This window comes from Poecile atricapillus, chromosome 12 (genome assembly GCF_030490865.1).
Source record: "Poecile atricapillus isolate bPoeAtr1 chromosome 12, bPoeAtr1.hap1, whole genome shotgun sequence".
NCBI lineage: Eukaryota > Metazoa > Chordata > Aves > Passeriformes > Paridae > Poecile > Poecile atricapillus.
Window position 1 is genome coordinate 12,712,338 of NC_081260.1, and position 22,360 is coordinate 12,734,697.

Here is a 22,360-nt window from a genome sequence, read left to right on the forward strand (position 1 = left end):
ACTGACAAGATTGAAAACCTTGATATTAAAAATGTAATTGATGCTGTCAAAAAACCCAAAAATCTGTGTTCCCCTCCAACTTCATTGGGCTGGCTAGCTGCAAAACCACCCTCCAATATGAAGGCTGAGCATGCTGGAGTGAATCCAATGGGTCAAAGCATCCAGCTACCTACCACCACAGATGCTTATTTCTGTAATCAGACTGCAAGGACACACTCCTCGATCATAGGATCTCTCATTTGTGGGTTGCTGTAGTGTAAAAGACAGGTGTTAACACCCCACAGCATTGTCTCCTGGCAGATACCAGCTCTTGGCTGGGCCTGGGTAGTGTGTTTATTCATTCCTAGCATGCCTTTGACTAGAGGCTGAGATATAAATCAGGTTTTTGCTGCATGGAACAAATGCTTGTGCAAAGCACCTGTTGAAATCAGCACCAGCACTTGCTCCAAGCATCACTGGGCAAGAAAGTTGCTCACCCTCTGCTTTACCCCCTCCATCAGCACCAAGGAGTGGTAGCAGGATCCTCTGCCACAGGAGGGGACAAAGGGCTGCCTTAAAGTCTGGGCTGTCTTCAGGGGCACGGGTGATTCAGAACTATTAAGACAGTACTGTCTACAAAGACCTTGACACAAAGAAAAGATGAAGAGCTTGAAAACAAAGAGAAGAAACAGCTTCCCTAGGCAGCAGCAGAGGCAGCTGCAGGGCAGGAGTTGTGGCAAGTGTGTCACCACTGCCATGCTCCATCAACGGCTTGTTCAGGCACTAATGGGGAAGCACCAGGCAAACCAGTGCCCTGCTCCACCATGTCACTTGGATCCTGGCCTGAAGCACCTTCATGGTCAGCTCAAAAAGTCTGTCCCACACTGCTGCAAAGGGATAAAGCAGGATGGAGAGGGTGGGGAGAGAGCAGCACTTTTTGGGTGGTCTTGCACTGGCACACACAGGACGCAAAGCGACCATATCCGAGAAACCAGACATAACATTTACCGAAGTAGCTCTGCCTATCAATGCCAGAGCCCAGCTCATAGACAGAAGACATTTCAGGAAGCCTGGTGAAAAGCTGCTACGTAAAAAAAACAGGTTTGGTTTTAATTTGGTGGGGTTTTTTTTGGTGGTGGGTTTTTTTTAATTAGGTAGCTTTTCTCGTGAAACTGCACTTTAAAACGTCTAAACATTCAGCCATTGTTTGGAGCTATTAAGTGTGCTATTTCAAATCTCATCTCTGGCAGGCATTCCAATTAAGCAGGCATCCTGTTGATCAGCTTTCTGATCACATGGGATTTGTTCTGCTGCTGCATCAGATACAATACTTTCCACTTTGACAAATTTCATGTGTACCCAGAAGGAGGCCCCACCCTTCTCATTTAGAGAGAAAAAAGTTCTCAAAGCTAGCTTCCACTGACAGCATCTTTGGGAAATCAAAGGCAGTTGAAAGAGAAATCTCTTGTTTGTCCTGAAATTGGTGTGGAGCAAGTTGGGCAGCAGGAATCAGACCAAGAGTTTGTTTAGTCTGAGTAAAGTGTGGGAAAGCATGAAGGGAGCAGTCACTGCAGAACGAATTTTTATTTTTCTTCTTTGCCCATGTCCTCCTCATGGCACAATTTAGAAAGCAGGGGTCCTTCTCATCATGTAAAGTTACCTCTGAAATGACAGCACTAGCCAGACAAACAGACACATTCAGTTTCAGAGGCAATTTAAAAGGCAGGAGTAAAATTTAGGCGCATACTGGACATACAAGATTGCAAAGTGGAAAGATGGGAACTTTCCAAAGAGGAAATCCCGAAGATACTTTGAATAGCCAGCCAAAGAGCATCCATCATGAATTCCCTACAGAGGTAAAGTTCAAATAGGAAGGGCTTGTTTTTGGTACAGGACTTGGAAACCAATGCCACTATCTTGTAAGAATTCAGGATTTCCTTCTGATGTGGACAATACTTTCAAACTCCACAAGAAGAGATGCAAGATTACAGCAATTAAGAGCCTAAGGCACAGCACAACTAAGGACCTTTTCTGTGGACAATCTTCTGTCTCACCTTTCTATCTTCAAAATGGAAAGAATGAACAGCATTTTCCTAACTCATAGGGCAGGGCCAAGATCAAGCTACTAGCAGACACACAGGATAATCAGAGTGATGGCAAACACGGAAAAGCCCCCAAAACACAGGGGGAATATGCCAGACTGAGGAAATGGCCCAGGCTGGTGGCAGACCAACATCATGAAGACACTGGCCAGTTTTCCCTGCTGAAACAGAAACCTCCATCACAAGCTCTTATACCAAACATCACAACAACCTTCACTGTTCTCTGGTGAGAATAAACCAGGAACACCTGAGCTTTTCAAAGCTGGGGTGACAGATCCTGTGTCCCACATGGATAGAGAGGTCAGGCAGCACAGGTGGGACACCAGGAGACCAAGTTCAGGCTGGTTCACAGACTTGACACCTTCAGGCTAGAAGAGCTTGTCCGAAGGATCTGGCCAGTCCTCATGTGTAGCACAGCACAAGCAGCCTCACCCAACTACAGCACACTAAGTGCACATTGACCCAGGAAAGATACTCAGCCCAACTTTAAACTGAGAACTCCTAATTAACTCTCAGTGCAGCTTATTCACATCAGCACTGAAGAGCTGCTTCAAGACCTCTGACAGTTACTGAAATATACATTGTGACAGACTAAAACTCAGCTGACAAATGTCATCCCCTCCCAGATACACCAACCAGCAGACAGAAGCCATCCTTTCCCTGGCATAACAGGTTCTCCAGCCTGAAACCTGTTTTAACTGACAAGCAAAAGCAGGGACAGGCAGTGAAGGCTTCTCTGAACTACCTGCTCCGCAAACACCTATCTCCCACAGGCTTCCCTTCCTACCTGAAGAGAAGCAAATCATCCTGCTCTTACTCTAAATCAGCATTACTGTGAAAAACAAGTGACAGGGCTGTGACATTAGCACAAGTCTCTGCTGGGACAGCTGCAGTGAAATGGGTCTCACTCACAGACATTAAAAAGGATTAAAGTCTAGGTAGGATTCATCTGCCCTAGTTTTAGTCCAACAGTGCAACACATCTAGTCCAAGGGAGTCAGCATCATCTCAGTGGAAAACAGCCATCCAAAATAGGATCCACTGGAATTGAGCCACTCAGAACTTTCAGGATGTATGTCAATCAACTGCTCAAAAAAGCAGCTGGTGGTAAGACCCTTCCACTTGAAGCCCTGAATCTCGCAGCTCGCCAGTTATCAGAGGAAAAGAGAGACGCAGCTTGCAAGGAGATGCAAAGGTAGCATCTGACCCCTCTGGAAGACTCTGCCCAGTTCTGTGCAGCACATACAATGGCCTGAGCTCAGGCACAGGGCTGGGGCCTCAGTGAGCAAACAGGGGAGGAACAGGGAGCAGTGTGAAACCAATGGGTCCGTGGCTATAACTCACAATTGGCTGTAGCTGCGCGCCCGGTAGCATGAACTGCATCTGCTGAGCAAACATGGCTGCGGCCGTCTTCTGCTGGATCAGGTTGTTGCGTCCATTTATTTCAAGTTGTGTTTTTAAATGTGGGGGAGGGTGGAGATATTTGCAGTTCTCTCGGGTACACCGGCCCTAAAAAACATAATGGAACAGCATTTCAGTGAATGTAACACCCAGGGCAGCCAGAGAAATTTAATTAGGGATTGTTTGGGTTACTGGAACAACACAATCATCGAGGTGGAGGCAGCTTGGTAGCTACTGTGCCTCTTTTGTGATTTTTCTATAGTAGGTGAAGAGAAGAGCAACATGACTTCTCCTGCAGTAACACTAACTGAATACTATCAAGCTAAACCAAAAAGTCAGGCTTCCTGATGTTAAAATGATTGTTGTAAGAAAAAACCCCAAACAATCTAACACAAACACCAATACTTTCAGAAGCTGGTGGCAACAATTCCAGAAACAACAACAAAAATTCCCTGTGCTCCTTGCGTGGGTTGCTTTTCCCCTCCTTCCCAACACCAGACCACTTAATTGGCCCTGATAACCAGACAGCAAGAAACAAAACTGTGTCCACCATTTCCCCAGCTGCACTGGATAAAACTTTAAGAGGACAGCTCTATAAGGCAGCATCTCTGTTCCACAACATGCAGGTACCCCAAGATGATGAGAACTAGCAGTCACAGGAGGAAGAACTGAAACTGTTTTCCCCCTTCATGCTTTCATTTGTCAGAAGTGATGTGTGTTGCCTCACTGACTCCTTCTCCCATGCAATAAACGTAAGTAGTGGCCATGCCAGTGGCTCCTAAAAAGCAAGAGATCACTGATGTTATCCCTGCAAATCAACTGAGATCATCACTTAAAAAAACATGTATAAACTGTGCCTTACTTTCATAGTGTTTGCAAGCAGACATAAGAAGATAAATATCAATACATCACTAAATAAGAAAGCTAGTAACAAATGTTGTCATTAAGATGAAATATTTATTGAAAAATAAGGTTTTTTCTCTCCCCCCCTTTCTTATTTAATCTCTTCCTCAAGAAACAAGAGGCATACAGAAAACACAAAATACTTAATGTAACTTTATGCAAGAATTGTTACTTTTTGGGGAACAAATTCTTTTGAGCTAATCAAAGCCTATTAAAATAAGGCCAGACCTGGAGGCCACAGAGCTGTTCCATGACAGATAGTTAATAACAGTTCCCATGCCAGCAAAGGCACAGGACCATCCATTACCAAGCCTGTCCCAGGCACAGTCGTCAAGGGCTGTACACAGAGTTCTCAGTCTCACTGTAATTACATTTGCCTTCCAAAAGGGGCACATCAGATGACCCCATAAACCTGTCCCTGTTAACAGCATCATGTGCAGCAGAGCTGTAACCCCATAACCAGGTCCACAAGGATGCAGCTGTTCCACACCACTCACCCAAGCTCAGGTGGGAACCTCCTGGGATCAGCCTCTGATGCATCCAGGACACTCCCTGGGGATTCTTGAAGGCTTTTGCAAATGTACAGGTGAAATCACTGGACAGTCCAAGTACCACTGCAAAAAGTCAATGCTGTCACCCACTGCAGGAGCCGGTTTTGAATCCCCAGCCAGGCTCCCCAGCATGCCAGGTCTCTGTAGAGCAGCCTTAGATTTCCAAGCTTTACTCTGCCCCACTTCCTGGTGGGAATAACAGCACCACCGGGGAGAGGGTTGAAGAGCTTGACTGCAGCTTAAAAGGGGCTGTTTGACATTTGTCATGGGAAAAGGCTCCTCACTTACCTGCTCTGAGGAGATCAGAATTAAACAAAAGGCAAATAATTAAATGCAAGAAGTCATGGGCTAGAGACAGTGGGACAGGAAAAAAACCACTTTCCAACTTTAGCAGCCTGGCTTGGTGGAACTAAACACTCTGCCCTGCTCCTAGAAGAGCCCAGTGGCTCCCAACAACCCAACTAAAAACAAAAGAGGCTTTTTAATGCTATTGTTTTGGCTTCTCACTAATCCAACAGCCCCAGATCGCCAGCAGTGAGTTAATTGCTCACAGCCCCTGAGGACACAAATCTTCATCCCCAGACACTTTCTCACATCTGTGTGAAGTGAGGGTAAAATGGCAGCTGGCTGGTGCTCAGACTGTGCCACTACAAAGGAAATAACTGCATTAATCTGCCAGGACAACACTCATCAGCACTGGGCAGATTGGGGTCATCCTTCTCATGCTGCACAGGATCAGGCCTCTCTACAGCCTATTCCATCATCTGGGACCCAGCAAGAGTCCAGGGTTCAGCCTCAGCAGAGCACACCTGCGGTGTCCCAGCTCCACAGCTCCTGCAGAGCTGCTGCTGACCAGGAGCAGAACCACAGGCTGTATGTGGCCAGGCAGCTGCTCGATTCTAAGCTCCAACCTCCCACGGGCTTACACATCAGCCTTAGAAATTCCTCCTGACTGTAACTTGGCACAAGTGCTTTGGGTTGGGGAAACACTTATTTCTACCAAATTTGGAATAAATCTGTGTAGATGTGTCTACACTGCAGGAATGGAGAAGATTGAAAAAAAAGAACTACTATTTTTTGTAAACAATACTTACACAGTTGACTTCAACTTGAGAAGGACTTTGCTGTTTCAACTGAAATTGTGAATATCATTGATACCAGCAACCCCAGCTCGGTGTGAAGCTTTGTTCTACTTTTTTCTTTCTCAAAGCAGTTTGTTTAATTCCAACAGGGGGTTCTACAAACAGAATATTTTTACTACCAATAAAAAACCACCATCCAGCACAAGGCGTTGGTCTTGCAGACAGTCTGTAAGCTGAAACCAGTGCCCACACAGTGCTACTGGTTTCAAGGACATGTATTTGTAAGAAACAGAGCTGTGCAGACGCTGCTGCAGAGCAAAGGCTGTAAAATGCTGTCAGTCAGGCCTTTGAGGGCTCAGAAAGACTAAATGAATCACTGCTACACTCACATTCAAACCCATGCCTTTGGTCTAACTCCTCCTCGCCAACATTTTGATCCCGAGCACCATCAACCACTTTGTTTCACTGGGGCATATTGGAAGCCACAGCTGAGTTGAGCTGCCCTCTCTCCAGCACTACACTAAGTTCTTCATCTCTCAGACAATGAATTTTAGGAACCAGTGATGTGACAGAGTGACACAAAATGTTCCCAGTTTAGACATCTTACTATGTAACAACTTTCAAGCTGTCTCACTCTATAGTCATGGGGACCAGTAGTACCCCCTGAACTCCAACACTGCAAGGGGTGAGCTCTTCTTCTACCCTTCCATCACAACACCCACAGCTCCTGGTACTTCCCAGAAACACACACAGTTCTTCTAAACCAATTTTTCAGCTCTACAAAAGCTGCCAGAAGGACAAAGGAACTGCCATTTTTAACTCCTCAGTACCAGCTGCAACACAGCAGGGAAAGCAACAGGGAACTGGTAGCAAATCTGCTGTGTGGATACTGGGCTGGGGATAAATAAGGACAACTCCATTTTATACCTGGGTGGCCTAAGAATACAACATGAGGAATACAACAGGAGTTAGGCCCCCAGTTTTAAATGAGCATATTTATGCTACAAGGCACAGTTTTCCTGCAGGGACTAGCTGTGGCTCCAGCATATCGAAAGCTCAGCATAGGGTACGGGACAGTTCCAGGGCTGCGCACAGAAGACCAACTGAGACATTCTCCACGCTGAGTGTTGCACCAAAAAGCACCATTACAGCACCTGGAGTGGCCATCGCACATGCTGGTAGGGGCCTGGTGCTCAGAGACTGATCTGTGCTGGTAAGCAGCACATTGAGCCTGCTGGCACCAGAAATTTGAAATTTGCTGCTGTCAATTTAGCCTGAGCACTGACTCCAGGGCAGGCACATTCCCACCCTGTCCCGGGTGGCACACAAGCCTGCAGCCAGGGAATCACCACCCAGTAACAGACTGCTGCTGGCCTTGGTAACATGCTAAATATAGCTGTATTTTCTGGCTCCTCACAAAATGAAAGGAGTCTGAAGGACCATATTCATCTGATTCTCTGCCAACTACAGCCATGAGGGAAAAGCATATGGACTGCACTTTCATAGGCTTGAAAAATGGATATTAAAAATAAATCATTAAAAGATTTTATAAGAGTATCTTCTCCCCGTTTCTTCCCGCACACTCCCCCACCCTTACAGTAGGCTGCTGGCATGTGATTGACTCTGTGTTGCCAACTTAAGTCATGCTGTGATGGCGTATACTGTAAATGGCTGGCATCTGACACCAGCTAACGTGACAGCAGCTTGCATTGCAACAAAGCCAGCTGTTTGGAGTGCAGCACTGACAGCAGCACACTGAAATCCTGTAGAAAAACCTGCATTACACCTGGCTCTGTGGAGTTTGCACCTTGTCATCTGCATCCTAGCTCAGAGGGATGCAAATAAGAGCATTCTGGGTACTGCACCAGGCTGGATGAACCTTCCCTAAGCATGTTGCACAAATTCTCTCCTCCCTGGCTGCTGAAGAGAGTTGAACAGTGCTGCAGAAACAAGGCACCCAGCACAAACCCCAATGCTTGCTCAGATGTGCACCAGTAATGCAGTTTGTTACGGTCTCTTTAATCCCAGACACCAGTGAGGGGGCTCCAGAAACACATTTCTGGTTTTAATGACTGTACACTATGTCCCATCAATCATGAGCAGTCCTCATGTGAAAATCTTCAAGCTAATGCGGCTTTTCACACACTGGAGGCTGCAGTAGGTTGGTGCCCTGACTGTGAAGTCTTTTCCACAGACACTGATGACATATGCAATGACTGACAGCGAAGAGAATGAAAAGAGACCAGGCAGGAAAGGATTTCCATGTTTTGCACAAAACCAGGCACCAAAACACAGCTTGTCTACATAACTTTTCTCCACATGAAGCAGCAGATTTCTACCTCCCCAAGAGGAACGCAGTGGGGAGGCACAATCAGAGATGTGCTGGCCCTGCTTACTCAGTGCCTGTCGCTCCAGTGCTGAGGCACAAAACGCTCTCTGCTTCCCATCCCACTCACCACATGCACACAAAGGCTCTCTCCTGGCTATGGATAAGGATCCATGCTCGTGCCACAGCCTTGCATGGCTTTCTCATACACAAAACAACCTCAGCCATCATGGTGTCTGCCCCACATTTGCAGGGCAGGCTGTAAATTCATGCCATAGAGCATGAATTGTCCTGCAGCAGGGGAAGGCAAAAAGTGGGAAGTTCAGGGTTGCATCCCCATGTCCATGCACAACTAAGAACACGTACTGAGCAGCCCATGCTGCTTTAGGTCTACCCCTACTGCCACCTGCTCTGTAAGAAAAGAGAGGTCCTAGGAGACAGACTTGGTACATGGTGCCCAAGCTCTAAGTCCTTCACCCATCCCATAAGGACTTGCAGCTTCAAAGTTACCCTTCCAGGACAGCAAACCACCAATGCACCACTTCTACTCAAGTTCTTTGTGCTCACTGCAGTTTGTCCTTAAGCAACCAGCAGCTGAGCAAGTGGAATGCTGGCTGGATTGAATGGCTCATCCTGCCACTTCCAATGCTGCACCACGCTCCTCTTTCCACACAGGTAGAGAGCTGCGTTGGAGGAAAGGAGATAGCTGTCCATCTCACTGCTGGATCAAACACCTTTCACTGGAAAACATCAAATAGCATGGAAATAGCATGTTTTCAACTGAAAAACAAAAGAGGCTGGAGCTGACAAGTCAGTCTGATCATTAGTGAGTGTTGCGTCTCAGATAGGTGTTCACACAGCCCAGCTGTCACTCGCTGCAGTTCAAAGCCAGCCCTGAATACACCTTTATCTGTGAGTCCTTTCTACAGGCTAATGAAATTTCAGAAATTTTGCTGCCAAATGAGTGAGAACTGCAACCTTTCAGCCTCCCCTGAACATTGACCCTGGCCCAATACATCACATAACATCTGCTTAAGAGCAATGCTTTCCTCCTAGCAGTGTTGGAGCAACTGACTTTCACAGAGAAGTTTTAATCTGTAATTAGCAGAAAACACTCCTTGAATATGTTCTCATGGAAGGGTGTTAGACCCCTACAAACATCCTCAAAAGCAGCTCTAGAAGAATATAGTGAGGCGATACATCTCCCTATTGCCCACACAGATCACCTATTTTCCTTGTACCCACTACTTGTGTATTTCAACTGCAGTTTTGCTCCACTTGCAATAGAAACCTAAAACTTGTTTAGGCCAGATCAAGAATTATTCTCTTCCTCCTTGAGGAAGGACCCACACCTAAAGGCTGTGGTCACATCTACCCCCTTCCTTAAAACTCTCAGCTCTAGACTATGCAAACCATGCTCTTTCATCCCTCCCAGCACAGTCTCCATGCTTTTCCTTAGGCGACTCCCCCAGTCCCTGCTGCTGTGGGTACCTGCACAGAGCACTGTGCTCCACCTAATCCCTGACTAGTGCTGTGCAGGTACACAGATTTTTTCACATGTCCTGCAGATGACACTGCTGCTTTTACATCCCTGCATGGCATTTTCTTTCCTATTAACAATGGAACATTCTTTGATTCACTCTCAACAAGCCTCTTCCAGAATTACTCCAGACCCAGCTATGCTGCACCCTGTATGAGGCAGCTGATTCACTCCAACGCTGTATTTCATACTGTTTTTATTGAACTCACTCGCCTTTTTATGGATTACTTTTCCAACCTGTCAAAACTATCTGCAACTCCACATCTAGTTCCCTAAAGAGTCTGTAGTTCTTTCCAGCTCAAAGCACCATACCAATTTAACAAGCATACTCTCTCTATTCCATCATTCAAGCCATCAGAACAAAACAAAACTGAACAGTCCTGCCAAGCACATCCTTCCAGACTGCCACTGAACTCAGTTTTCCAAGCTGTTGTGGATAGTTACATTAAAGTTTATCCAATGCTTTGTTCCCTGTCTTGTTTGGAAGTGGATTTGTGCTGCATCAAAGACTCTCAAACCTAGAGCCAGCACTCCATCCTCCCTCTCTGAAATAACTCATCTCAAAGGCTTTCCAGTTCTACTGCTTTTTCTGCTCCTTTTGGGACAGATGTTGGGATTCTGGAGAGTCCGTGCTCTGCATCCCTCCTATGCCAGCAGCCCTGCTTATACAATACTTGGTACAAAGAAACTGGTGGTCTAAAGTTACTTGTAAAAGCAATAAAAAATACAGCACAGCTGGCTGCTGACATTTTTCAAATGCAGGTGTAACACCCATTTACAGAGAGCCCAGAGACTGCTGTTATGGTGAGGATCCTGCTGTGAATAGATCATAGCTGGAAAGAAAAAGCAAAATGTATCTTCTAGTTAGCATTACCAGATGGCAATCAGCCTCTAAGGCAAGGAAAGCAACACAGACTTCCTACCATACAGAAGTTTCAATGTGTGTGAATAAAAATGCTAGAGTTAAGGTTAATCTGGTAGTTTCCAGTTATGGATGATGCAGACTCTGCAAAATGTATGTTCTAGCCAGGAAAGATTACAGCTCATGAATACAGGGTGGAAAGAGAATTCAAATACCCCATAAGAAGCACAAAACACAGTTCTATAATATCTCTAGGATGAGTTTTGCCTAACTTTGAAATTCCCACCTCTGAGTATAAAGAGCCACATCCCTGAGCCTAGGCAGACAGATGAGAAGAAAACTGCTAAAAACACCCCAGGTGTTATTTTAGCCCAGCTCAGCTCCCCTGCAGTCACTTGAGAATCGCTTGCAGATTTTATGCTGTTCTGAACGATGCTCTGAGCTGCAGCAGCAGCATGTCAGCTCTGACCCAGGGCTGCTGAGGTGAACAGGGACATGTCTTTTGTCAGGGTACAGAGGACAAGAGTCAGACCTGCCTTTCCACACAGCTTCAGTGGAAAAACCAGAATAGCTATCACAAGCTCCCAGGGCTACCAACGTTTCCAGCACTCTCAAGGCAATCCCAGCTTGTCACTAAAACAGCAACTGAATTTCATGGCTTCAATGAATGTTAGGTCAAGCCCTTTCTAAGCAAGCCTAGACTTGATTTTGACTAAAACGAGTGAGCCTTGATGTTTTGCATTATTCCAAATGAAAGCAGGTGACATTTGGCAGCTATGACAAGAGTTTTGGGTCCTTTTGAACTGAGAGCTCAAAGCAAAGCTCAGTGGCACTGCAAGTGCAAGGCAGCTTGAAAACCCTCAGAGCACACCAAGCAGACACTGTGTTCACCCCACTGAAGGGAGGCTGGTACACTTTGCTCAGCCTCTGTCTGCCGCTGGTGCATTTTGCACAGTCCCAGTCAACCCAGATTTCCTCTTCCTATAGCTGTGGGGCAGAGCCTTGAGAAGCCAACCAATGCTCGGGCTTAAAAAACCCAAAACATTCTATCCTCTGCAACTTTAAAAGAACAGGTCAGTGAAACACTACCACTTCAGTCCAGATAGGGTTTAGCTCTATGGCCAGAGAGTCAGAAAAACACACAAGAAATGGAAAGCAAACTCAACAATCCCTGACTCTAAGACACTGATGTTGTTCTTTGGCCTCCCCCTGTGACTGTTCTGCTGGGATATTTTTGCTTTGCAGGGAAGATAGAAAGGACACAGAAGGTAAAAAAATACCTTTTTGCAAAAGATATTCGAGTCCAGCAAAAAAGCTGCCAACAGCCAGCTGAGGAGACGGCTGAACAAACCATAACACGTCCATCTCTTTGTCATTCCAGCCTTAGTCTGTGAAAGCCAACCTCTACCACAGACACAAAACAAGCTGAAAGGGGCTGTGTTGTGTGCCACTGGCTCAGGAGGATGTGCTGTGCTTGAAGGCTCTCACCCATCACAGGACTGGAAAGCTGCCCCTTGCCACCAACACATGATGACCAACCCCTGTGGCCAAGCTGACAGGGCCTCAGTCATATACTTACTGCAGGGTAGGACAGGTCACCACCAAAAGGCATATAAGGGACAGCAGCACTTTGCCCAAGCAGAGGACATTCTTCCCATCACATGGCACAAACAGTTTAGCACCTGAACAATTTCACCAGCATATTAAAAATGTACACTGAGCACATCACAGTGCTTCCCTCACACCAGGGTAAGACTGTGATCAGGTGCAAATGCTGGGAACAAACAGATGCACAGTGTGACCAAGCCCTACTGCACATGCCAGTCCTTTCAAATAATCTGTATAAAAGTGCAAAGCACTTGGACAGGCGGTTTGCAAGATCAGATGTGCTCTGCTGGAACTCAAACATGCTTATCTAGGACTCACTTAAAATCTGTAGCCTCAAAATGCTTGTCAAGCTTGTTTTTGTTACAAAACTCAGAACAGGAGACAAAAACAAAGCAGAAAGCAGCATTTCTATGTCCTCATCTCCCTTTTTGGTAGCACCTTAACTGGTGACAGCCACTCACAGCCATTGCCAATCACTTCAAACCACTGACCTCGGCAGGCAAATCCAGCCTCAGAAAGAAACGATGGCTTGTTACCACAGAGCTCAAGTACTATCACCCTGACATTAAAATATATTTTAATTAGGAACAGGGGGGACATGCAACTACTGCATTCCAGTAGACTCTAAGCAGCCACAGGCACTAGCCTAAATTCCCAAATCCTTATTCACCTGGCAATTAGGGAAGCTAAGAGCTGCTGTGAGTGAAGTTTTGCACATTGCTGAATACAGCAATGTTCTACTGAGTTTCCCCAGGACAGCACAAAGAGGTCATGGCTGTCCTCCTGCTTTCATGCAGGATTTTCATTCCAAGCTGTTTGTTATACTTGAAGGTTCTTAAAAACTCAGAGCAGTTATTTTGTTGGGGAAAAGCCCTGTAGCTCCTTCATTATATTTTTACATCTTGACAACTCTTTCCAGCTCTGTTCCCCTGCCAAGCTCTCTTCTTTGAGGCCAATGGCATGCTCTGTTATGCTCAATGAAAAAAAGTATATTGATTTTAATGTTTTTGGTTTGTGGAACATTTTAGCTTGCTCCAAGCAATGGACAGTGTTTACAAAGCCCAAGAAATATATATTAAAAGAGTATGGCACTGTCAAAGTATATTTTTTGACATTTTTTATTGTTGTATAGCCACAGAGCAGAAAAACAGGTTTATCTGAGAGATTACTATTTCCAGTAACAGCAATCTCATTCCACAAAAGACAGGACTAAAGACTTCATCAAGCTCTTTTCTTTTGTATCCACCAATACATTTTGATTATGCTATGTTTGTGAGCCGTATCAGTCTGTTACCACCACATATTTGAAACAAGGTTTAAACAGAGTAGAAGTATCATCATTTAGAGTTCTGAACTGAGCCTTTTAAATGTCTTCCAACTATTATTCCACTTCTCTGCTAGGTTCAGGAATGCTAAAAGCACAATAAAATAGGCTTCTTTAGTACAGTATCAAAAACAGGCTCTCTCCAAGACAAATAAAACTTTACAGACCTGCCTGGCCACAGACCTGCTGAAGGAAATGATCGATAACAATTACAAAAGAAGGCATTTAGTGTCCAGTAAAGAGAGCACATTTAGGAGCATGTTTAGCCCTGGGACCACTGCATGTACAGAGTAGGATGTGGAGTAGATGACATCCAGCAATGTTAATATTCCTGTGGGTTTCAATGTGGGACTATTTCTAAGTAAAAAAAAAAAAAAAAATCAATTCTATCTGAAGATAGAAACACTGGCAAGTCATTGATTTTTCTTCTATAATAAATTACAAAAAAAAAAAGCCCATGCCAGCTCTCTGGAACAATACTGCACAAGTACTGTATTAAAAAAACACCACAAAACCCCAAAGAAAAACAAACAAAATTAAACTTCACATATGTCTTTTACCTTCCATCTCACTCAATTGTGTTCCTCCTGATTGCTATTATACCAGGCCAACATTTGAAAACAGCAAGTGCAGTTTCTCTTGTCCCTTAAACCATCTTTTCATTGTAAATCCCATAATCCAATTCTATAACTTTCACCAGCTGAATCTGTCAAGGTCATATGGGAAAGTTGATGCTTCTGACCTTCCTCTACCTACAGTGTCTGTTGAATATTACAATTGCAGCAGACAAACCACACGTAGACAGAACCAAGCAAAGCACGTTAAAGCCCAGGAGAATAAATGTTAAAGTACTGTGTTCATGAATACAAATATTGGACATGTGACCACCTCTGGCAGCCTCACGTCTCAAGTTTACACAAGGGAAAAGGCAAATAGGGAAGAGCAGAGATTGATAACTAAGTGTCTGACCCAAACCCTCCCTCCTGTCCTGCGGAGGGCAAAGTCATGCTCAGAAAACCTCATTCTCACTGTGCTTCAGAAAGCAAAATTAAATTGCAAATAAAAAGATATGGAGGTGGCTAGGTTGGCTGGGTTTTTCTAAGAACCTGGCAGAACACAACCATTCCCTGAGCAGGGAAGGATGTGGCTGGGCTCTGCCACTCCAGCTTTCCACACTTCAGGTGGAAACATCAAGGTATGTCAGAGCCCTGTGCAATAGCTTAAGCCAACAAAGGAGGTGAGTGCAGGGCAACAGCAGATGCAGCAATACAGGAGGTGATGGCCTCAGTTGCCACCACAGGATTTGCTCCCTGACATCTGGCAGAACCAGGGGTCTGATGTTCCAATGCACAGGACACCTTTCTGCTCTTGGCTAGGATTTGCCCCATGGCAGAGAGCAAAGCCAGCTTGTCCCGCTTCTCACCCTGATGGCCCACTGACATCCCCAGCTGCTTTCTCAGGCTACGGTTCAGTTCACCAAAGACCAAGCTTTGTCCTCATGCTCCTGTTCCAGCTACACGTGCCAGGCATATTTGTGCACAGCAGCACGTTTCCCCTCTGCTCTGGCTTTGCAGAGAAGCTACCAAGCTATGAGAAAAGAGCTGACTGTGTGCCACCAACACCACACATCTCCGAGCAAGGACCCCAAAGCTTTCTGGTCCATGCCAGGCCTCAGATTTCATGCCCACGGTATAATGAACTTGCTGTTGGCCAAAGGATTAAAGGTGCAGATACAAAAAGTACCTTCAAGAAAGCTCCTGCAGCCTGCTAGGCACAGCAGGCAAGGACCACACATCTCACATGGACCTTGGCTTCCAAAAAGAACATTCAGGCCAAGTGACATTGAATCACAGCCCTCCATCTAGGAGGCAGCATGGCTTGAAGAGAAAGGAAGAAAGAGAAAAAAGGAAAAAAACAAGCAAAAATAAGAAGAAAGCCTGCCTTGCCCTAGGCAAATATTCCACCTCGGTCAGCTTTTGCAGACTGATCAATTTAGTGAGTTGTTTATTACAGCCAGTAACATATGCACATTTAAGTCACAGAGGGAATTTTTCGCTTAAAAAACACCTTCAAAAGTGTTCTTTAAAAAGCACCTGGCACTAGAAAGCAGATATGTGACCAGTATTTGCTACCATCTCAAGAGAAAGGGAGGTTAAGTCAGTGTCAGTGTTCGTTAGGAGCTGAGCCCATGGAGAAGCATAGCAAGCTGTGGTGACAACAGGACAGACCTTTTTCCAGAGAGGCAAACACGATGGGCTCACAGTGCCAAAGATAATACACTGACATCTCTATGGGCAAAAGGAGAGTTTGGCAATGACAATTCTGGGATAAAACTGCAATTAGTGAGACATATTTAGGTGCAGTTCCCATGCACTAGTCACAAGTGCCACACAGGCAGCCAGTTTTAATGAACACGATGCCCAATTCTGTGCCAACATCTGAAAACCTGTGAATATACAATGGATTTATTACAACAACCTTGGCTAGAGCAAAACTTCTACCTGTTCTAATTACAACACTACTCACAGATCCCTGCTCCCACAGTCTGTTAGGCAGTCTCTGCGGGTCTGTGCAGATTCACACTCCCAACCTCTCTTAGCCAAAGCAGATCCATGCTCTTGTCCCTAACTGAGCACACTCAGTTATGAAGTAACAGAGCCTTCCCAGGAACAGTAAGCCAACACAGATGCTGCAAACCAGACTGCTCAAGGAGGCTTTCTGCTCACCTTGCATTCCATGCTGACCTAGATAGCCAAAATTCAGGGTATGTACGTCTCTACACTGATGTACAGCCCAAAGACACCAAAATCTAGAAAGAGTGGTCTGCTTTCTCCCCATGATGCCAGGAATGGGTATTAACTGATACTGTACTTTGCAGAAACCATTATTTCAGCTGCTGAAAGGTTAATTCCATGAAGCCACTTCGATCTGCTCCCTTCTGTGTAACGAGAGCTGTAGGACAGAACACTGAAAAGGCTGTATGCCTAGTTAGGTGGATGTATCCATTTACTCCTGTGGGATGCAACTTTTGGTCTGACCTAAATTCTCCTCTGAGCAGCATTGGTATAAGTGCCAGAACAGCTAAGAAAGGAATGTGTCCTGCATGTGCATACATGTGTGTCTGTCCATCAATCTGTCCCAGCTGACCAACAAGAATGGAACTGATCAGGGCTTTCCCTTCTTTTGCTTGGTGCTTTGGAGCTCATGTTTTTAATAACTACCAGATTCACTTACTTAGGTTTGAGAGCACAAGAGAAAAGCTGGGGGAGGCAGAAGCAGCTAAAGCATATCCATGTCGATGTGCTTGCTTATTCAGACCTGAGGCACAAAAGCAAACCGATCAAATTACCATGGGGTTTTTCTGTCCTTCCCGTATTGCTGCTCTGCTTTCCAAACTTCTACCCTGAGCTGCTTATCCTTGCCCAGTTCACCAAGTGCAGTACAGACTGCCTGAGATGCTCAACCTTTTGTAGATGAGGAGTGCAAGGGTTACCTTTTGAAGGCTGTTTTCAATTAGAAAGCCATCTTAACATGACTTCCTTAGGCAGCAGACACCTGATCTCACGTATTTTGCTTTTGCAACTGACAAGAGATAGCTTCAGATGCAGCACAATCCCTTCCTAAAAGGGCAGCGAGAAAAAGACCTTTCACTGCCCTCACCGGGCACAGTCAGGATGAGTCAGCTGCAATGCAAATGTTCATTTGTTTTTAGGTGGGATGGGCCCATATAGATGGGGGTTGGAGGGATTTTTTCTGCAAGGAAGAGTGACCTTTCTTGAGGACATCTGCAGTCTCTCTGCCACATGAGAGGAGTAGCTGCAAAGAAGCTCCAGGGTCATTAGCAAGTCTGGAATGCAGCAGGACCAGTGCCTACGTAAGCAAACACTCCAACACTGCCGGAAAAATTCTCCAAGTGGTTTAAACCAAGATAGATGGACTTCTGATAGGGCCCAGGCAGAAATCCCTGCACAAACTTTTCTTCAAGTGCCTCTGATACAGGCCAAGAAGGACAAAGTAAGAAAATTGCAAACACTTTTCCCCTGATTGGGCTAAGCACTGAAAGGATGCTTAAAATTATTCTCCAAGAATTAGCACAATCAAAACAGGAAAAAACCCCAGTTTTGAGTAGTGCTTTTGTCCTATCTAATGTGAGCTCTATTCTAAGTAAAGACTTCTAAAGATTTTATATTACTGTGGACTCTTCAAAAACCCATGCAGAGAAACACAAAACAACAATGAAAATCCTCTTAATTCAATCTGTGCTTTATCGCACAAGGCCGCAGCAGGGGATTTCTGGCTGTGGGAATACAAATACTCATCAATGCTACAGCTCAGGGTCCTGCTCCAATTACTACCCAAACACAAAATGAGACAGTCCCAGCCTGAAGAGTTTTCAGTCTAAATACACCAGACTTGATGGAAAAACCCCAGGCAGCCAGGGGAAGCCTCAGCAACACCCAGACTGCGTTCCAGCTGCTCTGTGCTGGGCTGCTGCAGCCGTGATGCCCTCGATGCCTCCCGAGCTCCCTCCTCCTCGAAGCCTGCTTAGTGTCCCACCTCTGCATCGCTAGCTAAAAGTGATCCTGCCCATTTGTCCCCCAGCCCCCAAGAGATTTCACCCTCCCTGCCCTCAACTCTCCCAAGGATGCTGCAGAGCAGTTTGGGTGGGTTCTGGTGACAGAAGTGACGTGGCTGTGCTGGGCAATCTGTGCCCTGCTGTGACATGCCAGCCAGCAGATGCTGACAGAGCTGGCAGTGATGGGTGGCCGGGGTCTCTGCCACATCCCTGAGCTCCCCAGTCCTATGGGAAAGTGGCTTGGGGAGCTGCACTGCTCCCCAGAGTCACCCCAACCTCCTTCCCTCGAGGTCCCTCACAGCTCAGAGGTTTCAGACATCCCTGTCTGATGGCTTTCCAGCTTCGAGCCCCAGAGTCACTCAGCCTGCCTGCCCTGCTCCAGCTCCCACCCTGCAGCACATCACCGAGGTTTTACAGGCAACAGGATTGACACAGCAGGGAGTCCAAGTCTGCAGGGAGGTAACTGCGATTACATCTTCATCTGCAAGGGCACCAGATGCACCAAGAAACAAAAATGACTTCTGAAGCAACAGGAGAGGAGAGCAAGAGACTTCTCAGGCTGCCTTGTACAGTCCCTGCAGACACTACAAAAGGGACAAAGAGGACAGGGGAGCTGCTCTAGGGCTTGGGGACAAATAGGCCCAGAGGAGGAAACAGAGCATAAAGAAGAAAAAAGGCATTAGAATAAGGCTTCAAGTGCTGCGCCCTCAGAGCAAGATTTGGGAGGGTTCCTACATAAGCAGAAGCATCTTTTAACACCTTCCCCTACAATGTTTGGGAAGGAGCAACATTCCCTACGAAGACAACTCTCTGTATTGAAAGTCCACAGGTTTATAAAACAAGATTCCCCCACAGGGAGGAAAGAGCTTTTCTTCCTACAGCTGACCTAAAACACGATCATCTCTGCCATACCTGGATGACCTTCCAAGCCCTCCTTAAAGGCTCCTCTATATGGCTGGCTTTCAACTCCCCAGGACCCTGAGCACTAAAGTGCTACTGCAATGTCCAATCCCATGAGGCTCCAGCTTTCTCCTGGCAAACTTATCCTGGGTTTGCTATCTGCAGCATCACGTGGAAGGGATTCTGGGAGCAGAGCCCAAGCACTACACGCAGCACAACATTGCACAAACCAACCATTTGGGATCAAGAACACATAATGGCCGCAAGCCTCACCCATGCTCTGATCCTTTAGTAATGGACAGCAAGAGGAAGAAACATAGATCAGTGGGATCGGCCAATATTGCTGGGATTACACACTGAGGTTTTACATTCAACTCTGCTCAGTTGAAGTAGGGCTCTTTAAGGACTTAATCTCCGTGTGACTGCTGCCAGCACCAGCCGTGCGCCTGTGGATAACAGGGACTTAGGGAAGCACCATCATGATGGCCACGATCTCAGGCACATGGGCTGCAACTCCACCATGTTAGTGCTGCCCTGGCCACCTTTGAACCCCAAGATACTCCAGACTTTCCCAAATGTCCTCCTATTTAAGCATTATCTCCTCTCACTATGCACCCAGAGCTGATCACCCATAAGGAAAAGAAGTAATGAGACAGAGTTAAAGCACCATGTTTCAGGCTATTGGCTTAAATCCTATCAGAACCTGGTGTGGGTACTGCTGGGCAGAGATGTGGACATCACTCATGCAACTCAACTGGACTCCAACACTCCTATCTGTAGTCATTGTTTTGGGTCTTTTTCTGACACCAGTGTAGGAGAACACTGAAAGTTAGTGCTGTGTTAATGCAGAGTATGGTCAGAGGCAAGATAAAACTCAGAGACCACCCACCAGTCACCTGGGCAATGCACTGTGATATCATACCCATTCTGTATTATATATTACACATATATATATATATTATTATATTAGTATTATAATATTAATATTAATATTAGCTAAACTGCTCCTGGTTCCCATTCCAAGAATTAAGCAGAATTTGCCTCACTTGTTAATGGTGCTCTGTGCACCTACTTCAGCAAGGCGTGGGAGCCAGCAACACCCCTGCAGTAGTTCTGCTGGACGGGGTGGTGGGTCTTCCTCTCCACACTGCAGCCAGAGTAATACACAAAGTAGCTTGTTCTAAACATTCACATTCCACTGCTGCAAGAGAAAACTTCTTCACAGAGCACAGGCTGCCACCTTCCAAACAAGGTCAGACACTGACCTCCTCCCCCTCCACCAATGACCTTATTAGCACTGATCATGGTTCTAATAATATCCCGCATTGTAAGCGGGCCATCTGCCGTAACATTTCACTACAAACTTGGGGAATTGCTTGATTTGAGTATGCTCATGTCCCATTGAGCCAATTGTGCCCTCTCAGGAATATGCTTCTTCCTCACAGCTTTAAGCTAAATGTTGCAGAAAGGCACCTCCAGGTCTCAGCTTTCCAGCTTGGAACTGAAGCACACAGAGAACAGCACTGAGCCATTCCCAGGTGCTGGTTTCAGACAGAGGAGGTAAAAACATAGAGCTGGTGGTTAATAATCCCTACTCCAGCATCCGGCTGCTCTGACAGTGGGGACATCGAGTAACCATGTCACTGAAATCCTAAACCAAGGCCAAACACTAACCAGACGTTCAGAGAGCCAAATGCAAAACCCAGGGCTCCTGAGAGATGAGCATTACTTTTGTGCCATGTACTTTCTACTGTGTAGACAGCAGAAAAGATTTTACTGTCCTAACTCGTTAGCTATGGTTAAGCTGAATATTTTCACTGCCATTACAGAACAGGGGGCTTTCCTACCAGGCAGGTAAGCTTACAGAACTAAGCAAGTTTGATAGCTATTCCTTTGGAAGGAGCCAGGGTTTGAAATAATTACTCAGTTAGGACACCTGTCTAAAACACCCAGAGTCTTGCTACCACAGCAGCTCAGCTACACTCAGCCCTCAAGGACTTTTTTTTGGTAATGCTCCTGTGAGGTCAAAAAGTGCAATTAGGCACAGAGACCAACATTACAACACTTTGAAGCAGTTTGCATCATCACAAGGCTCTGAAAGGTGGTTTTCCAAATCCTTGGCCTTTCCTCTAATCAAAAGACTGTCATCAGACACGGCACAAGGACTATATGGGGTGAGGAAGGGGGTCATTGCCTGGGTCCCTGCTGTTTTATGAACAGCAATAAAACAGTATTAATAAGCCAGAAGTAAAACTGTGCCTGTATGGGGCAACATTCACCCAAGGTCTTCAAAGAATTTATTTTAATACCAGCAAAACAATATTTATAGGGACAGAATTTCAAAGAGCTCAGCTCCTCACTTGGAAATCTAACCACTTATTGAAATGCTCTGTGGGAGATGTCAGGCATTGGGCTCTCCAAAAAGCCTGGCACATCTTGTTTATATTTGTTTTAAAGCTTCCAAACAGCTCAATTACATAAAAGCATGTTACTGCACCCTCCTTCAGAAGGGTGAACCAAGTGGCAGAAAGCTATTGTCAGCTAAGGGATTACATCAAACTGATGCTATGCCACTGAAGAAATTCACCAATTCCACATGCTTGCTCAGTCACTCCCCTTGAAAACATCTTTTCACCACCTTCCCCCCAGCTCGTTCTGCTGGCCTAATGCAATCAGGAGCATGAGAAGTCCCTAGGTAGCTTCACCAACACTGCAGCAAGACAGGACATCACAGCCAAGCATCCTCTTTGCCCCAGACTCTGTCCAGGCAGAGACTTGTAGGCTTGGTGCTTCTATTTCAATCCCAGTGTTAGCTACTGCTACACTTCAGGGCTGGAAGACATAATGCTTGAACTTCTTCCCTAGAAGAATTTGGCAGTGCCATATTTTGCAACATGGCACCATTTGAGGTGCCAGAGCTCACTGTATACACACACACACCCAACCCCCCTTTTGCATTCCCTTGGCTAACTTCTGACTCACAGCAGCAGGGGTAAACGCAACCACAGTCACTTGCAATCTGGGCCCAGCATCTCCTTTGCCCCCTCCCTGTGCAGAGGAAAACCCTGGGGCTCACAGAGCATCCCCCTGCAGTTGTGCTGGGCCACAGGCATGGAGCTGGTGCTTGCAGATCCCAGCAGTCTTGACAAGACTGCAAACTCAAGGTGTGCATGCAAAGAAACTCCCAAAAGCCAAAGGTGGCAGAGC

General features: G+C 45.9%; 1 protein-coding gene across 11 annotated transcripts in view; it reads right to left on the reverse strand.

The window, feature by feature from the left end:
- Positions 1 to 22,360, reverse strand: part of MBNL3 (muscleblind like splicing regulator 3) — a 92,256-nt gene that overhangs the window by 29,430 nt on the left and 40,466 nt on the right. For all 11 annotated transcript variants that reach the window (XR_009278547.1, XR_009278546.1, XM_058847978.1 and 8 more), the window contains one exon: positions 3,425 to 3,589. Coding sequence is in view for 9 of the 11 variants with exons in the window: in XM_058847978.1 (XP_058703961.1) it covers positions 3,425 to 3,589 (165 nt within the window). In the remaining 2 variants the exon portion in view is untranslated. The remainder of the gene's footprint in view (positions 1 to 3,424; positions 3,590 to 22,360) is intronic.